Consider the following 18,195-nt stretch of genomic DNA (forward strand, 5'->3'; position numbering starts at 1 on the left):
AGAAAATGTTGGCACCTAGCCCCAGATTTTCATAACCTATGCATATCTGCAGTCCCAGTTTGCACTGCAATGGTTGTGTAGGCATTTGTGTTTGATTGCACGTGCAAGAAACTGAGTATCTAACTGGGCATTTTTGCATTCCAGTGCTGTGATTGTCCAGAGTATCCTGGTGACAGAGTGGGCAGTTCTGAAAAATCTGTGCCTCCAAATTTTAGACAAAGGGGTAGATTGTGCCTTTAGGCACAGCTTCGGGCAGTGCATAAACTATACAACTTCAGGAGTAGTCCCAAAGGAGGGCCTGTGACTCAGAGACATGTTGAGTCATAATTCCTCCCCTGACGCTGCCTTGTTGGGGGAGAGAGGAGGGAGAGTGATTTACTGCTCACTTGTAACAGTAGTAAACTGCTACATAGTCCTTGCATTGGCTAAGCTACTCTGTCCAGCGAGTGGGGTGGATGGAGCCCAGTCTCCAGCCATTTGAACACTCCCACTGCAGGGAGGGAGTAAGTGGGTGAGTGGCCCCACTTATGCCTGTGCACCCAGATCCAGCAAGTCCTTAGAATGGATGTAAGGGGGATTCTTTCTCCCTCTTTGAGAGGCTGTTTGAGTCAGGGCCTCGCCTGGGTAGTAATTCAGTAGTAGTAGTAATAGTAGTAGTACTAGAAGTAGCAGTTAGATTACACCAACTCCAGTAATTCCATCTGGGCTACAAATCCCCCTGCACTTTCAACTGGATTGAGTATTCTTCACTTTCTGCTCTCCAGTGGGTAGTGATGCTGCTACGCACTCACAGCAGCCATATTCCACCCCAGAGGTGGGTGCATTTCAGCAGTGGGTGCCCCTTATCTACCTCATAGGGGTGCTGACTTAATTACTTATTGTTGGATAAGTGCTTTGAGATCATTGGATGAAAGGCACTATAGAAGAGCCACATACTGGGCCAAATTCATCCTGATGGCAGCCGGTGGAGTTACACTGGGATGAATATGGCATGTGGTTGTTATTATTACTTAGGGTATTACTTCAAGCTGGAAGGTGTAAAGTCCAGCAGGAGGAGACATACCTACTTTAGATCTTATCCATCTCGTGCACCAAAAATAGAAGGGTACCAGCAGCAATGTAAATAGTGGGAGGGGCTAGCTGTCCTGAGTACACACCTAGCATCTTGGATGGGCACATACTCAGGGCAGTGCATACCACCCTGGCTATGCTCAAGCACAAGTATGTCTCCTGGAGTTGGAATTAGCCTCTGCTTATGGGAGGAAACGGATTAGACATCCAAGTGCAACTGTCACGCCAGTTCTCATTAGCCACGTGGCGTGGAATACAAAGAGAAAACAAAGAGCATAAGCGGTGCAAAGTGCATTAAATAAAACACAAAAATCCTCACAATCCTCTTCCATTTTCCTTCATTTTTTGCTTCCATTTGGACCAGAAGCAGAAGAGAGAGGCTGCTCTTGCAGAATTTCCAGGCATCAGGAAAAATAAGAAGTCTTATGAGAAGCAGGTTTCAGAGTAGCAGCCGTGTTAGTCTGTATCCACAAAAAGAACAGGAGCACTTGTGGCACCTTAGAGACTAACAAATTTATTAGAGCATAAGCAAAAATTTGTTAGTCTCTAAGGTGCCACAAGTACTCCTGTTCTTTTTATGAGAAGCAGTTTTCATTAGATTTCTACCCCAGTTCTGTAGACCCAAGGTGTATGTATAAGCTTCTGGGAAACCTTCCAACAGAATCTCACCTTTGGAGATTCTCCCTCCCCCCACAGCACAAACACTCAGCTAGTGGCTGAAGTTTTGGGTGCTGGCTCAGTGATTTTGATGCACAATTCCCATAATTCATATTAATCAAATTCTCAGCGAGCTATTAGGAGTTTTTACACTCCATCAAAGCAAATCACCTGACTAAAAACCCAATGCAATGTACTGAAAATGTTAGCAGCAGGGCTCAAAGTCTTTAAAAAAAAAAAGCAGCTTCCAAATTTTTTGGGGGTCAATAAAAAATATTCCTGGCTAGATTGAGCCCCTAATTTGTGCACTAGTACTAAAAACGCATATGCAAAACCCCTGCATTGACCATTTGGACATGCAATAGCTTGCCAGGCATGTGTACACATGGTAATTGGGCGCACAATTGGATACCTATAGTTTTTTAATCCTACTAATTTAATTCTACTAATATAAAAACTTTTTTTATTGTCACATGCTCTAAACATGCTTTAGTGCATTCAAGTAAATGCCCTACAGCATGTGTAGAGTATATATTACAGTAAATGGATCTCTAAGATAAATTGCTCTTAGTAGGTAGGTTTTATTTTCCTGTGTGGCCCATTAAGAGGTGGCTCAGAAGCATGCAAGCAGTACAACTAATAAAGATATTAAGGTGGGTAGATTTATGTAGGCATCGTACACAACGTATGGTCCAATCATGAAGGTTCCAAGAAGACATTTATTTCTGTTTCTGCAAAATTTAATTTCAGTCCAACAGTTTACATTTCACACACAAAACTTGGGATGCCATTTTATCAATGTGCAGTAGTACGCGGAGTTTTACAGTAGCAGACAGTGAGCTAAATTGGTGTTACTGGACACCCACGTACTGTTGTGAGGAATGTCCCAGGCTGATGCAGGTACAGTACATAGAATGCAGTAGCAGAGCAGTGTATATATAATCTGTTTTAGACGGAGATGTAAAAAATATGTGTAACACAATCAAAGTCACATTGCACCTCATAGAGACTAAATATGCAATGACCCCAAAGCCCTCAGCAGTCTCAAAAGTAACTGCCAGGCACTTCACAGGACATATTTTTACTATATTTCTTTGAACAGCCCTTAAATGAAAAATTATTCAGGGTATATGACTTACCTAATATTGTTAGCCTTGAGTTGCTAAGAGACTTTGGACTATGCTACTGATAATGCTAGAAAGCAACAGAAAGAGAGAAAGCAGATTGAATTACTGTGGGCCAAATTCTGCTCTCAGTTATATCCGGGTAATTCCATGTAACTCACTGGAAGTGCACGAGTGTAACAGGCAGCAGAAAGAAGTTCTGTGTTTCAGTAGCCATCATTATGGAGGTGGTGGATGTATTGCTAATTAGAGCATATACAGTAAATCCTCAATCCATTATAGTTGGATAACCCAGATAGTGAATGTCTACAGGCGTTGTTAGAAGTTTGGAGTAAAGACATACTGAAGGTGCATATCTAGCTATAGGTCATTTTTATTACTAGCTAAAGTAGATGGGTTGATAGATAGCTATCATGTACATTTAGGCTTCATGTTGTACATATCAGAAACCCCTATGAAACAGGAAGAGGACACAAATAGCACAAAGAAATCAGACACCTTGTAACTGTCTTCCCAACTATGGTTCTTAAAAAGCTTGGGTAGAATAAAATAAAACAAATAGATGAGTTGTCTTCTAATAATAACAACAATGTTCCCTCTTTCCCTTCACCTTGGGTAATATCTTTTTTCCTGTTTAAAAAAAATGCAGTAACAATTTGTCCCTATAAACTACTCCTAGAGAAAGCTGGGGCTTTGCTTTTCAGAGGTGCTGAGCACTCACGCCACCAGGTGATTTCAGTGAGAGCGCTGGGTGCTCGGTGTCTCTGAAAATCAAAGCCCCGCGTGTCTCAATTTGGGCACTTAAAACCAGTGACACACAAATTTAGGTGAAAAATTAGGACTTATAGTTCAATCAATAATAGCTTTTTACTAGAAACTAATCCTCCAGTCAGTAACATGCATGTTACTAAGGAAGATGAATATTTGCATGGTCTTATGGTTAAAACAAACAATGAAGATTCAACCGGGTTCTGCTGAGCCGCTGACTCACAGTATGATTCTGGTTAAATCAGTATGACTCCTTGTACCCTCAGTCAATCCTGCTGGCTGACGTCAGAGCCTGGCTGAAAAGCAGATGTTTCATCTGTATTCAACATTCCTAATACACCTCTACCTCGATATAACGCTGTCCTCGGCATCCAAAAAATCTTACCGTGTTATAGGTGAAACCGTGTTATATCAAACGTGCTTTGATCCACCGGAGTGCGCAGCCCCGCCCCCCTGGAGCACTGCTTTACTGCATTATATCCGCATTCGTGTTATATCGGGTCGCGTTATATCAGGGTAGAGGTGTATTTACATATAAAGCATCAGCTGGGCCTCAATTCAGCAAAGCACTTAAGCATGTGCTTAACTTTAAGCATGTGCATAAATCTTTTTCTGTTCAGGAAAGTACTCAAGTACATGCTTACATTTAAATCCCATTGACTTCAGTTGGAACTAAGCATGTGCTTAAGTGCTCTGCTAAATTAGTGTCTTAATGACTGATTCGACTTTATTTAAGTTAGGTTTCTGATAATATTTTCCAACAAGTTAATAGTGTAATATTACTTTTAGATGGTCAGCAGATCTGGGAGATGGAGGCAACAGTGGATAAAGATAAGAGCCAACCTGTAAGTATGCAACATAATGTATGTCCTTTACTCCTTGCTTTTCAGCTATATGCTGAGAACATCTTCTGCAAGGTGCTGAGCCCCTCCAACTTCCGTTGACTTCAGTGGGAGTCCAGGCTGCTCAGAGCTTTGCAGGCTGGGACCCTTTGTTTGCGTTGCTTTACTTACATTTAGGGCCTGATTCTGTAAGGTGCTGAGCAGCCTTGACTCCTATGGAGGTCAGTGGAAAACTTACAGTATACCATCAGCGTCGTCTAGGTTCCAGCCCTTATAGTGCAATGGGCCTTATCTGCTCCTAAGGAAGTGAATGGCGCTGTTGCTATGGAAGTTGGATCAGTGGGATCAGATTGTAAAAAAGTAATAACTACATATATAGAATAATTACATTTCATGTTTATCAAGTGCATAGGAGTAGTTAAAGCACTGAAGCATTAATCAGTATTGTGTGTGTTCTATCTTTAGCTGAGACTTCTCTTTTCAACATCAGGACACTAGCAACAGAAGCCATAGAGGATGTGACATTTAAAAACCAGTTTCCTGATATCAGAAATCTTCCAGTCCTAACCCACCTGTCCCTTCTTTCCCCACATCCTCCTTTTCAGACGGGAACAAGAAAATTCCTTTTCCTTCCTCCAAGGTTAAGTACTCCATGAGGTAGTTGCCTGAGAGCCTGTTGATCATTGAACTTCAGTTTCTAATACGATATTGCCGCCTTTCATTGTTTCAGAGCATGCTTTTTGTAGAGATACCAGAGTATCGGAACAAGTACATCCGTACACCTGTGAAGGTGAATTTCTATGTCATCAATGGGAAAAGAAAAAGAAGCCAGCCACAGCATTTTACCTATCACCCAGGTAATTCTTTATGCAGAGGGCACATTGGGCTACAATTTCTCACAAGGCAGGCTGTGTAGTCTGAGACCTCATTCTCTTGTCATTAACTAAGCATCTGAATTTTTCTAATTTAATGCGGAGTCACTGCCAGATCACCAGTTGCTATTGGTTTAAAGGTTGCATATAATTTTGGAGGAGGAATTTTTTTATATATACATGTGTGTATGTAAGGGGTTTTACATCAGCTGTCCAGGCAATGGGCTGATCTTGCCCCATTTAAGACAATAGTAGTTTGCAAATGATTTCAGTGAGAACAGGATCAGATGCTTATGTGCTCTGACCCTGTGAAAACAATGACTATTGCCTTACCTAGTTGACGTGTACCACAGTAAATTAACATCAGACCTGGGGAAAGGAGTATTAGAGTATGGAAGGAGAAGAGTGGGATATATTCTTTACTGGAGGGCCAGTTTAGATATGAAAGAAAAGTTTGGATGCTTCTCAAACTCTTTCCTTTGGGAATTGGTGAGCAAGAAGTGAAACAGCACTTCCTAGTTTTGGCTTCCCAGCACTTCCTAGTTTTGGTTGATTTTTCTCAGTGGAAACCAGAAAGCACAAACTAACCTGACTGGATTTTTCAAGCTTTGAAATGATATCTCAGTGCTGCTAATTTCTAAGGATGGGGAAACATCCAGATCAGTTCTTACTTGGTACAAAGCATTTCACCCATCCCTAGTGGAAAATGCTTCACTGCTCTATATGATTCATAGTTAGAGAAAGGATACCATTAAGGCTTTTGATGGCCACTGAATTGTTGCACTGTGAAATTACATTTGTAAATAAGCTGTTATTTCAAAAAAAGCCTCAAAATGTAAACTTTTAAAAAAGCTATAAGATTCCATTAGAAATTTATCTGTCTACAGGTTTCAGAGTGGTAGCCGTGTTAGTCTGTATCAGTAAAAACAATGCGGAGTCCTTGTAGCACCTTAGAGACTAACAAATTTATTTGGGCATACGCTTTCGTGGGCGATAACCCACTTCATCAGATGTATGGAGTGAAAAATACAGTTAGCAGGTGCAAATATACAATATATAATAGCATATAAAATAATTTCCCCTCTGTTGATACTCACACCTTCTTGTCAACTGTTGGGAATGGGCCACATCTACTCTAATTGAATTGGCCTCATTAGCACTGACCCCACACACTTGGTAAGGCAACTCCCATCTTTTCATGTGCTGTATTTTTAATACCTGCTTACTGTATTTTCCACTCCAGGCATCTGATGAAGTGGGATGTAGCCCATGAAAACTTATGCCCAAATACATTTGTTAGTCTCTAAGGTGCCACAAGGACTCCTCGTTGTTTTTATCTGGATACATAAATATTGTCCACTCTGCCTGGTATGTATCCCCGTACTAAGATTCAGGGCATTAAGATGTAGGGATGGTTACAAGAAGTAAAAATTGCATTATCTGCCTGCAAAAGACCCTTCTTTTCCCACCACATCAAGATTCAGTTGACTTTTACAAATGGCAGTTTATTCTCCTTTTATTGATGATGTCGGCCATTGTTACTGGGGAAGACTCACGCAAAAAGATTGGGTCTCGAAGACAGCTCTAATAATGGTCAAGCCTAGACTGTTCCTTTGGATCTCTAATTAATCTCTTGGACTGAAAAACTGGGCTGCAAATCTTGCAATATCAGCACGTCTCATAAACAGTCTATTAATTCCTTTTTCCACTGGGGCCAGAAGTGCTATGAGGAATGCCTCTCTCCTGGTTTCTTTGTAGTTTTGCTTTGGGTTCCACCTAGAACTAGAAATTGCAGAACCGAGCCAAAAATGAATTAAAATGACAGCAATAAAAATAATGAGCTAATCTGGATTTTTGAACCTTGAGAAATGTGAGGTTTAAGTTTTGGGTAAAGTTTTTGTCCATCCTAATGCTAAGTGCTTTCACGAGAGATTCTCCCATGTATGCACTCAAGCAATTTACTACCTTTAGTGCCCTTGTGGAGAGTGCACTCACTCACACACACTCTCACAATGATTTAGGTCTCTTCTTAGTGCCAGGGAAAAACAATCTTTGTTTCTCAGTTGCTTGTTAAAAATAATGTCCTTTGCATGCTTTATTCTAGTACCATCAATCAAAACAGAGCCCATTGATGACTATGATCCAGCTTTAATCTGCAATACAGTACACAGTGGTCTGGGAACAGTAACACAGCCTTACTATTCACAGCACACAATGGTCACTGAATCCCCTTCCTGTCTCGTGGCCACTATGGCTTCCTGCCAGCAGTTGCGTTCAAGCCTGTCTTCTACTGATTCTCGATATCATCAGCAGAACCCAGCAGCTGTAATATACCAAAGAAGCAAAAGTCTCAGTCCTAGCCAACTAGGCTACCAGCAGTCCAGTTTGATGGCCACACAGGTTTCCATTTCAGATGCACACAGGTCAGTGCTGGTGCATGCTGGTTCCCCAGGCCAAACCTCAGCTGTGCTCCACCACTCTCCAGCCAGTCCACAACCTTCTCCCGTGATTCACTATTCTCCAACCAATCAGCAGCTGAGGTGTGGAAGTCATCAAGAATTCCAGCATATCATGTGCTGCGAAAATTTTACCTCTAATGTAGCAAGACCCAGCCAGCCTCAGGTCAGTCAAGCACAAAGGATAAGTCCAAGTTCATATCCTACTGTGATTCAGCAGCAGACAGCCACCAGCCAGAGAGCAGCAAAAAATGGACCGCCCGTTAGTGATCAGAAAGAAGTGTTACCAGCCGGAGTCACTATTAAACAGGAACAGAACCTGGACCAAGCCTATCTGGATGATGGTAAGCAGCACTCTTTTTTTATTATATCTAATTCCATCTGGGCCTCTGTACAAAAATAATGTGGCCTCCTTCTTGACAGGGTGAGAACCCATCCCTTGTAAAGTTTTATATTTTCTTAATGTAAGAGCCTTTCATCAGCTGCATTTTTGGTAGATAGCAACACACTTTGGCAACTAAAAAAAACGAAGCATTTCCACAGTTTATAGAAAACCTCTGTCTTTATGTCACGGGGTGAGCTGTTAAGGTTTTAATCTGTTTCTAATTTTTTTTCCCACTTGCCAACTGTTAGTTGAAAATAGAGAAACCAACACGAAGTGTTTTTTTTTTCAAAAGTATTTATATCAATGCAAATTCCACAATGTAAAACCCCATTTTTAAAAAGCCTAATTGAACAGTCCATGAAGACACATAATGAATAGGGTAGCGCTGCAGGCAAAACGATTGCAGATGTTCTAGATGAACAGTAGTACATTGATTAGTAAAACAATGTCATTTCTTTGTTGTGAGCCCAGTAGATTTAGCTGTTAGGACTGAATAAAAGTAAGAGTAAAGCTGTGTTTGACTATATCCTGCTTATCCTTAGGTAGATAAGAGTTATTGGCAAACTGGTTGATTGGTTGTTTTGTTAAACATTAGTACTATTTCATAGCAGGCAAAAAATAGAAAGCTAAGGCTTGAGGGCTAGATCCTGTTCCCATTAAAGTTAGTAGCAAAACCCATGTTTACTTCCGTGGAGCAGAAGCCCTTGATTAGAATGTTGCATATAAATGGAGTGGGCTAGATTGTGCAATTGTGTATGTAAAATGCGCTCATAATTTTCATGTACTGTTACTGCGACTGCACTCACAATCCAAGTATTGCTGGTGCAAAATGCTAATTTTGGTCCCATGCGTGTGCATGTGCAATTCGGACAATCGACATATAAATTAGGCAAACAATACTTAGGGATTTTGCCTGCACAGTTATACAGCTATAGATTTTGAAATTCTAGTCCTGTCAGTTTTCCTTTGGGAACCCGGAGGTACGGAGTATTTGAAGACACCTTTATCTGATATGATCATCATGGCTGCGGGCAGAACAGGTTCCTATTCCCCACCCCTCACAGACACACTTTTTTTCCTTCTTAATGTAGTCCGTATTTTAAATGTTTGAGCGTCTTCATTCAGCCCTGGCAGTTGATGTAATCTTGGCACCATCACAGCAATCATTCTGGGGCAGTTTTTACACATATAAAATGATCCTTGTCTGCAGAGAGAATTTTGCTAGTATTTTTTGGACATGAAATAAAATAAAATAAACAAAAGCCAGGGACTGCTCAGGGAAAGGAGCATTAGAGCAGCGCGAGGTAATTTTTCTCTGTAATAAAAGTGGCCACTGTGTCTTAACATTCTTTTAATATTAGGGCATCAGAGAGTCTTCCTCCTTTCTGTAAATATTGGACACAAAAAAAATATCTCATGGTTGCAATACAAATGAAAAAATAAGGAAATTCAAAGTTAAGGCTGATGAACTTTGGGCCTGTTCCAGGCCCACTGAAAGTTAAAAGAAAGACTTTAATGGGCTTTGGATCACGTCTGTAATTCCCAACTATATCATGAGTGCGTCAGAATGGTGCATACTGTACCTCAAAGCATGTGTACAAACAGGGCTGGCTCCAGGCAAGAAAGCACGTACCTGGGGCAGCACATTGTAAGGGGCGGCATTCTGGCCAATTTTGGGGTGGGCAGCCCAGGCCTGCAGGGGCACGAACTAGCGATCCCCGCCACTCCCCGCCGCCTGTACCAGCCTCTGCCTCCTGCGCCACTCAGAGCCCGGCCTGGCCGAGCCGCCTTTAAAGGAGCGGCTGAGCCAGCACCTCCTGCAGCCCCTGGGGGCTCTGCCTGCCCAGCCGGGAGAGGCACCCCAAGGCTGGAGGGCTGCCCACGGGTGGAGGGAGCAGGCGGGTGCCGCCCTTCACCCCCCTGCAAGCCGCCTTGACTGCCCTCCACGTGCTCCCTGCTTCGGCAGTCCGGCTGCTGGTTTGTTTTTTTTCAGACGCCTTTTTTTTTTTTTGCCTGAGGCGGTAAAAAAGCTAGAGCCGGCCCTGGTTACAAAATAGGGGGGCTAGTGAAAGACTGGCAGTGAGTTAGGAATGAAATTCCAGGCTTCTGTTTGAACATCTTTGTCATCAGGTTGGCTGCTGGTCTGTATACTAACGTTCCACTGAACTCTATGGGATATTAGCACCTACATTCACAATAGGTGCCTTCCTCTCGGAAAAGCATGAAAAAATTGCTTGCCACCTGAGCATATAAAGTTAGTTGTTTGTGGGAGCTGTGTCTGAGGCAGGACTACAGAACTGAACCCTTTTCTGTGGAGAGGTTTTGCAAGTAACACAACAAGGTAAAAGAGCTGCTTTAGTCTGACATTTGGACACATTTTATTTACCGGTTTAAATCATAATAGCTCACTGGAGCCCTTAAAGTCCTTAGCATAAATTGTATTCTTATTCAGAGGCTTCTTTCAGCTATTTTTTAGGCTAGAGGCCATACCCATTCATGGAATGGAAATATTAAGTAGGCACAAATTATCATGATATTGCACATTGTAGGTCAAAACCAGAGGTCAGCTCTCAATCATCTGAATTTTCAGAATACTCACATTAATTATAGGGTATTATGCCCAAGGTGGACTATGGGGAACTATTCACACTAGTATTTCCCTTCCCTACATGTTTACTTTATTAAGAAGGAGCCCTTGGGGTAGTTATGCTTTACTTTGCAAAACACATGATTCCAAAATGTTCAGGTCTTGAAAACCACTTTGCTTTTCCATGGGGAAAAGTGATTCAGAATATAACAAAAACCACATTTTGCGAACTAGAAAATTTATTTTTGCACTTTATAGTATTAAAAGAAACCCAAATCAATATGATTATGGCAGTTTTACAAGTCCCTTTGGCTGAATCGATCTCCTGAGATTATAAATGGTGATTAATCTTGCTGTAACACTTATTGGGTAGATGCTTAGATGACCATTCCCATGGCTAGTTCCACCTTGTATTTAGCTGTGACACTCTAGGTGCCTTTCTCAGACCTGAAGAAGAGCTTTGTGTAGCTCCAAAGCCTGTCTCTTTCATCAAGAGAAGTTGTCCAATAAAAGACATTACCTCACCCACCTTGTCTCTCCCATTCCCATGGTTAGGTTTAACCGGCTGGATGCTGACTGCTTCTGCATAGCTACTACTAAGACAGTGGTTATTTTGGTGTCTCTTGCTTCACTTCTCTCTTCTTCCCCTTCCCCTATCTTTCTCCTTCTAGTCCTTCATCCTGTTCTTCTCTCTCTAGATTTCAGCTGACAGGCCAGTATTGGTGGGGGGTTTGGTTTGGTTTGGGGTTTTTTTGTATTATAGTTGCATCCTTCCCTCTCCTCTCTGTCTCCAAGTCCCTTGCTCTTGTGGTTATTGCAAAGTATTGCAATTTGGGGAACTAAGACTCTATTCTCAGCTCTGACATGAAGTTCCTGTGTGACCCTGGGCAAATCCTGCTCCATAAGTTCCTCATCTGTTCAATGGGAGATAACCACTACTGCCACACAGGGCTATAGTGTTCGTTAATGTTTGAACAATCTTGGAAGCAACCAGAGAAATACAGGGTACAACTATTATTATATTATTTCCCTTTATTTCTTCTGGCCCTCTTGTGTTTCTGCTGCTAGGTCTGCTATGTTGTGTCCCTGTAGTAATTCTCCTCCCATCTCTGCAGCTAAAAACTAACTTTTCTTCTTTTTGAGATCATGACTCTTTCTTTGCCCAGTGCACTCTCGGCTCCAAGGACCCCTGACGCTGGCACACACTATTAGAGTAATCCACGTAGCCCCTCCTTTTCCTCCTACTTTTAAAATATGATTCTTGTTCCACCTCCAAACAATATTGCCACTTGCTATGTCCAAAGGCTACACATACTCATCAGTGTTGCCTTCCTATGATAGTTCCACGTGTGTGTGTGCGTGCCACCTTACAACAAGAGGTCAGCTGGCTTGTGTAACCCACATACCTTCTGGGTGAGGTGTTTTCTCCCTCTCTAGTGGCACTAAGACTCTTAAAGAATTAAATGAATCTGCTCTAAGCCTTAGCTAACAGCCAGTTGGTTTTTAGCTCATGCGGTAGAAGCTCATGCACTAAGCTGCAGAGGTCCCAGGTTTGATTAGGGTGACCAGATGTCCCGATTTTATCGGGATTGTCCCGATATTTACTTGTTTGTCTCGCGTCCCGACCAATGTTTGGTCAGGACACTGGACAACGAAGCAATTTTTGCCCTCCGCTCCGGCTCGCGCCCCCTCCCCCCGCCCCGACTCTGCCCCCTCCGTCCCCCATTGGATAGCTCCCCAAATCCCGGCCCCCGCCTCTTCCCCACGCATGCCGCTTGCGCGCCGATCAGCTGTATGGCGGCGGCACAAGCGCTGGAGGGAGGCCAGACACCAGTGTGTGTGGCACGGCTGCCATGAAGATTAAGAAGGTGGTGCGGTGCAGCAGCTGCACCTGGAGGCCCCAGAGGAGGGATGTGTGGCGGGGGGATGGAGGGAGGAGGGTCGGGCAGTTGCTCCGAGTCCATGCCTCTCTCTTGGCGCGGTGGCTGTGACGGGTCCAGGGTGTGGGCGCTGTAACCCAAAACCTCCCGCCCGTGAGTGTAGCGGAGACGGCGGGGGAAGAAGGAAGCGGCTTAGCTCGGCAGTCCCACACACACCAAGCGGGGAGCGCTCCGGTTTGTTCACTGGAGCTTATGGCAGCTATAGGGTGGGAAAGGGGGAGTCCGTGCCTCCTTTGCGGGGCTCTCCCGTCCCCGGGTGGGTTCTCGCTGCTCCCTGCTCTTGCGGCCTTCCCGGCCCCACCCCCCGGGACTTTGTCTCCAGCACCAGCCTTTGTGTGCGGAGGAGGGACAAGCCCGTGCCAGGAGGAAGGCTGGCTTTTAGGGCAGAGGAGCAGCCGAGCGCTGCATCTCTGATTGCAGAGCCGGGGGGGCCCAGCCAGCTGCTGCAGAGGGTTGCGGCGGGGTGGGGGGCATGCTCTGGCGGCTTTTTTTTTTTGTTGTTCCGCCCCCCGGCGTCCCGATATTTCATCTTTGGCATCTGGTCACCCTAGGTTCGATCCCGCCTGCTGGCGACCGGGGTATGTCGGTATTACACTTGCACTAACTACCTTCCCAAACTACCGCTGCTCATTTCCAGCTTCCTTAGTCTCACAGGCAAGGGCTGGCAGAACCACCAAACTTCTTGTCCTTCCATAATATTATTTAAAGGGAGCATAGAACAAAGCTATCCAGCAGTTTAGGTTATGTTTGGAAATGTAAAACAGATGCAGATTAACTTGAGTTGGATGTTGTCTGAATTAAGTCTGTTCAGCTCTTCAGGGAGATTTTATCCAGGGTTCTGATTTGGACCTGTTTCAACCATTTCCCCCATGCTACCCTGTGTTAGAAGCACAAGATACATCTTAGATTGGATTCCACCTGGAGGAAAGAGAAGCTGGGGAGGACGAAGAATGACCTAGCACAGGACAATTGAAAAGGATGCTGCCATCATGGAGTCAACTTACAGTGGAATCAAACATCTTGCTCTGGATAGACAGCAGTGGGCAAAGTGGATTGCCCCATGTGCCACTAGGCACAGAAGTCTCTAAGTCTAGGGTACAAAAAGGAAGGCACAGTTGCTAGGGAACTAGCCTACAAAGATTCAAGTCCCTGCAGTGTCACAGAGCTCCTGCATGGCCTTGGGCAAGTCATTTAGCCTCTGTGTGCTTCAATTTCCCATCTGTAAAATGGAATAATTACAATACCCTGGTGGGGGGGTACTAACATCAATACATTGATGACTGTGAGACACTCAGAAATACAGAAATAACGGCCACAAAACTACCTTAGACAGACTCAGTGGGAGTAAATAAAGGTGATAGAATCTGGCCCTAAATAAGTAAATAAATACATAGCAGCTCTCCAAAGTGGTATTGATTTTCCATCCTGAGAATACGTAAGTTACATGTTTTTTTACTTCACAAAGAAAATATGTTTGACATTCAGATGGCAACTATCTAACCACATCTCAAAACCCCAAAATAGCCTCTCTGCTGCAATATATCTGAACTATTTTCAGTGAGTCAGTAATCAGAAGAGCGAAGGGAAGGAAGGCGGTAGGCACAACTGCTGCAGATCAGTGGAGCCCTTTTATAGCAAAGTTATTTCACAGAAAAACTGCACTTGAAGCGGATGTTTCAGTAGAACTGAAATTGCAACCTGCACCTTGAGATGCTTATAAATGACCCAGGACTTTCACTCACCTTCACTAAGACCAGGATATGACTCTCTGTGGGTTCTGCCACACACCACAGTAATTGTTGACCAAATGAGATTTTTATTCTGATTATTGACACTTCAGGATGATTCTACTTATCTTTGTACAGCATGACACAAAAGTGTCACCAGATGCTTAGCAAATGATTCTGTTGCATGCTTCCGACCACTCTGAGAAAGTCACCAGGCCTTACAGGACTAGTCCAGGAGTTGAAGTGTGTATCTCTTGTTTTCTGTCTTACTAATAATTAACCAGTTTGTACCATTAGCCACAGACCTCCACTGGGCGCCCAATGCAAAGCAGCCCTGCCTAGGGAGATGCTATGGGAGGGAGTGTATCTCAAGAAAACACAGTGCTTCCTGGAGCACCTGAATAGTGTAGCTGCTGTATCATCCATTAGGTGGGACTGCAGGTGCTGTGCTACCCATTGGATGGGAGTGCAACCGTGGTGCCAGCCCATCCTGTGGCTTCATCCAACCCCAAATATTTTGTACATTCAAAGCATAGGGACTCACTGGTAGCTGGCTCCTGTATGGAGGGGCAAATGGGGAGGCGTCTTGTACTTCTCCAATGCAGGCTTGGGCCTGCTGTGCTCCTGTGCAAGGCCCTGGGTGTGTTTCAGGGGAAGAGGCAGGCCATCTGTGTATTTAGGGAAGGAGAGGATTAGATATATATGGGAGGAAAGACGAGGCAGGACCTGCAGTTATTTGCAGTGCATAGGGCTGCTCTAATTTATTCCAGCTGAAGCAGTCTTCATTGGACCTTTCTTGTGGGCCAGGATTATCACGGCACATTGAGCTCCAGCTCTGCCCTCTCCAGCCCCCTCTGCTGCAGGTAAAGGAGCAGGTGGCCTAAAGCCAACGATGTCAGCTTTATGACAGCTGGGGATTCCCCCACACAAGGGGAACCTTAGCTGCATGATTAAGGCAGCTTAAAGTCCCCTTCACGCTACTGGAGTAGCACAGAAAACTTACCCAGAGCCAAGGATCTAGCTCTTTGACTGGATTCAGTGTAGCTCTCTCTCTGAGTTCATGCTGTTTCTTTCAACTTCAGGCTGCACAGAACATGGTCTCCTATGCTTAAGTTACAGTTTGGTTTTAGCTCTCTCTTTTCCCACCTCTGAGTGTTGGACAAAATCATGAAGGAGCCTACAGACGAGGGAGAAAAATGGCTTTTTCTCTTTCTATTTTCTCGCATTATAGAAGGTAGTTAATTTGTATGTTGCAGGGCTGCAGTATGATTAGAGAAAACATTTGCATCAAAAAAGCCACTTTCTGTTTATAATTAGAACTACTTTTCATAGAAGGTGCGGTCCTAGATTCAGTAGAGTAGAGCCTGTACATTCTCCAAGCAATTTCACCCGGATTAAAGCAAAGCTATGCATTAGCCAATCGGATGCTGGCCCTATAGTTCTTATTACTCAGCATTATCTACTTGGTCTCAGTTGAGGTCACTATTCTATGTTTTGGTTCCAGAGCCTCCATATATTTTATTAATTATTATTATTACTTATTTGTATTGTGGTAGTGCCTACGAGCCTCAGCCACAGACCTGGGCCTCATTGTGCTAGTCGCTGTACAAATGCAGAGCAGAAAGATGGTCCCTGCCTCCAAGAGCTTAATATCTATTATGAAGAAGTGGAAAGAACATAACAATGGGAGGCAGGACTCCTGCATTCTATTCTCAGCTCTGCCAGGGACATGAACAAGTCACCTAACCACTCTGGGCTTTGGTGTACCCTTATGTAAAAATATATCCTAATAGTTAACCTACCTCACAGGAGGTGTTGTGAGGCTAAGTTGATGCATGTTAATAAAATGCACAAGAATCCTTGGCTAAGTGCCACGTATTAGTATTGTCATGGTTGGCTCACATCTGATTTTTCACAGGCCTCTTGAAACAAAATGACCAAAAAAGCCCAAGCATTTTTTCACATGTGTACAAACCCCAGAAACTCCAGTTCTAAAATTTTTTGGTTCTTAAGGCAGTATTTCAATTAAAAATAGTAAATATTTTGATTGAATTCAAAGAATCTTTGCATAAGCAGCTTAACATCCTCTCTGCATATGTAAAACTGAAGATGTTTCCCTAGCAGCATTCCTGAGTATCTATCCAAAAAAACAAAGCAAAACAAACCAAAACAACCAACAAAAACCACGCCATACATCCAAAATCAGCTGTGGAGGAAGGAAAAAAATGAACTGAGTGATTAAAAGCATAGTTCCACTGGCATCTCTTTGTTCTTGAGTTCAGGAATCTTTAATTGGTGCAGCACAATGCCCACAGGCAAGTTTCTGACAAAGCATTTCCTGTTCAGAAGAACATGCAAAGTCCATTAAGAGAGCAAGCGGACTGCGGAGAACTGATAGTCACGTAGGGGTATATATACGCTCCCTGTGTTTGTGGGTAGGGCCTCTCAGGCAACTGGTGCACCAAGACAAGAAAAATTCCCATCTACTTGCTGATGGAAGACAAGCTTGTTTGGAGACTAAACCAGATGATGATTATCAGCACTAAGGAGTCCGTTTCCAGATGGCATCAAACAACTTTCGATTGTAATTTTGAAATCCTGGGAAACAATAACTTGAAAAAGGAATGTGTTCATGCAGTTGGGAACTGAAAGCTTCTAAACCACAATAAAGTCCATTCCCAGACTTGTTGTCCACTTATTTCACACTCATTGCATTCCATAGACAGTCTGAATCACAGGCAGCAGCCAGCTCCTATAAAGAAGACCATAGGAACATCATTAGATGTCCATCTGCTGGAAGACACTTGCCAAAAAAGGCCATATCTTTACTTTTATTTGCTCAATTCACATAGAACCTCCACTTTCAAATTAAAGGGATAACAACAATAACCACAGTACTTTTCACTTCTGGGACACCTTTCACTCTAGGTAGAGATACACTAATGCAGTGTTTCTCAAACTGGGGCCGCCGCTTGTGTAGGGAAAGCCCCTGGCAGGCCGGGCCGGTTTGTTTACCTGCCCCGGTCCGCAGGTCCGGCTGATCGCGGCTCCCACTGGCTGTGGTTCGCCACTGCAGGCCAATGGGAGCTGCTGGAAGTGGCAGCCAGTACGTCCCTCGGCCCGCGCCGCTTCCAGCAGCTCCCATTGGCCTGGAGCAGCGAACCGCGGCCAGTGGAAGCCGCGATCGGCTGGACCTGCGGACGGGGCAGGTAAACAAACCGTCCTGGCCTGCCAGGGGCTTTCCCTACACAAACGGTGGCCCCAGTTTGAGAAACACTTCACTAATGAATTACACCTAACACTAGTAGCTAGGGAGGCAGGTGAGTTTTATTGTCTGCATGATACAGATTGGTAAACTGAGACACACAGCAGTTAAGTGACTTGCCTGAGCTCATACAGAAAGTCACTGGCAAAAGTGAAAATACAAAAGGAGTGCTAATTCCCCGTTCTCTGTGCTATCCACTAGACTGTACCACATGTCAGCATGTAAAGCATGTAAACATAATGTTAAAATAAATCAAAAGTTTTCCTCCTCCCTAATAGCTCATTATATGCAGAGGGGTACTAGGTTGCTTGTGCAAAGATTATTTTAATTAAATCAAAATTGTTACTATTTTTAACTGAAATATTTCCCCAAAGGCCAAATGTATTAAATGCATGATAAAAAACTGCATGCATGACCATGCCTGCAGTTACTATAAGTGCACATGCAAAGCAGGTAAATGTATGAACAAATTGCTGCTTGGGTGACATACATCACTTTGCA

General features: G+C 43.7%; 1 protein-coding gene across 1 annotated transcript in view; it reads left to right on the forward strand.

Moving 5' to 3' along the window:
• The window catches only part of NFATC2 (nuclear factor of activated T cells 2), a 121,279-nt gene that overhangs the window by 64,229 nt on the left and 38,855 nt on the right, over positions 1-18,195 (forward strand). Inside the window, exons 6-8 of the mRNA XM_034787608.1 lie at positions 4,410-4,465; positions 5,193-5,319; positions 7,439-8,134. Of these exons, the coding sequence (XP_034643499.1) occupies positions 4,410-4,465; positions 5,193-5,319; positions 7,439-8,134 (879 nt within the window). The remainder of the gene's footprint in view (positions 1-4,409; positions 4,466-5,192; positions 5,320-7,438; positions 8,135-18,195) is intronic.

This window comes from Trachemys scripta, chromosome 12 (genome assembly GCF_013100865.1).
Source record: "Trachemys scripta elegans isolate TJP31775 chromosome 12, CAS_Tse_1.0, whole genome shotgun sequence".
In the NCBI taxonomy this organism is placed as follows: Eukaryota; Metazoa; Chordata; order Testudines; family Emydidae; genus Trachemys; species Trachemys scripta.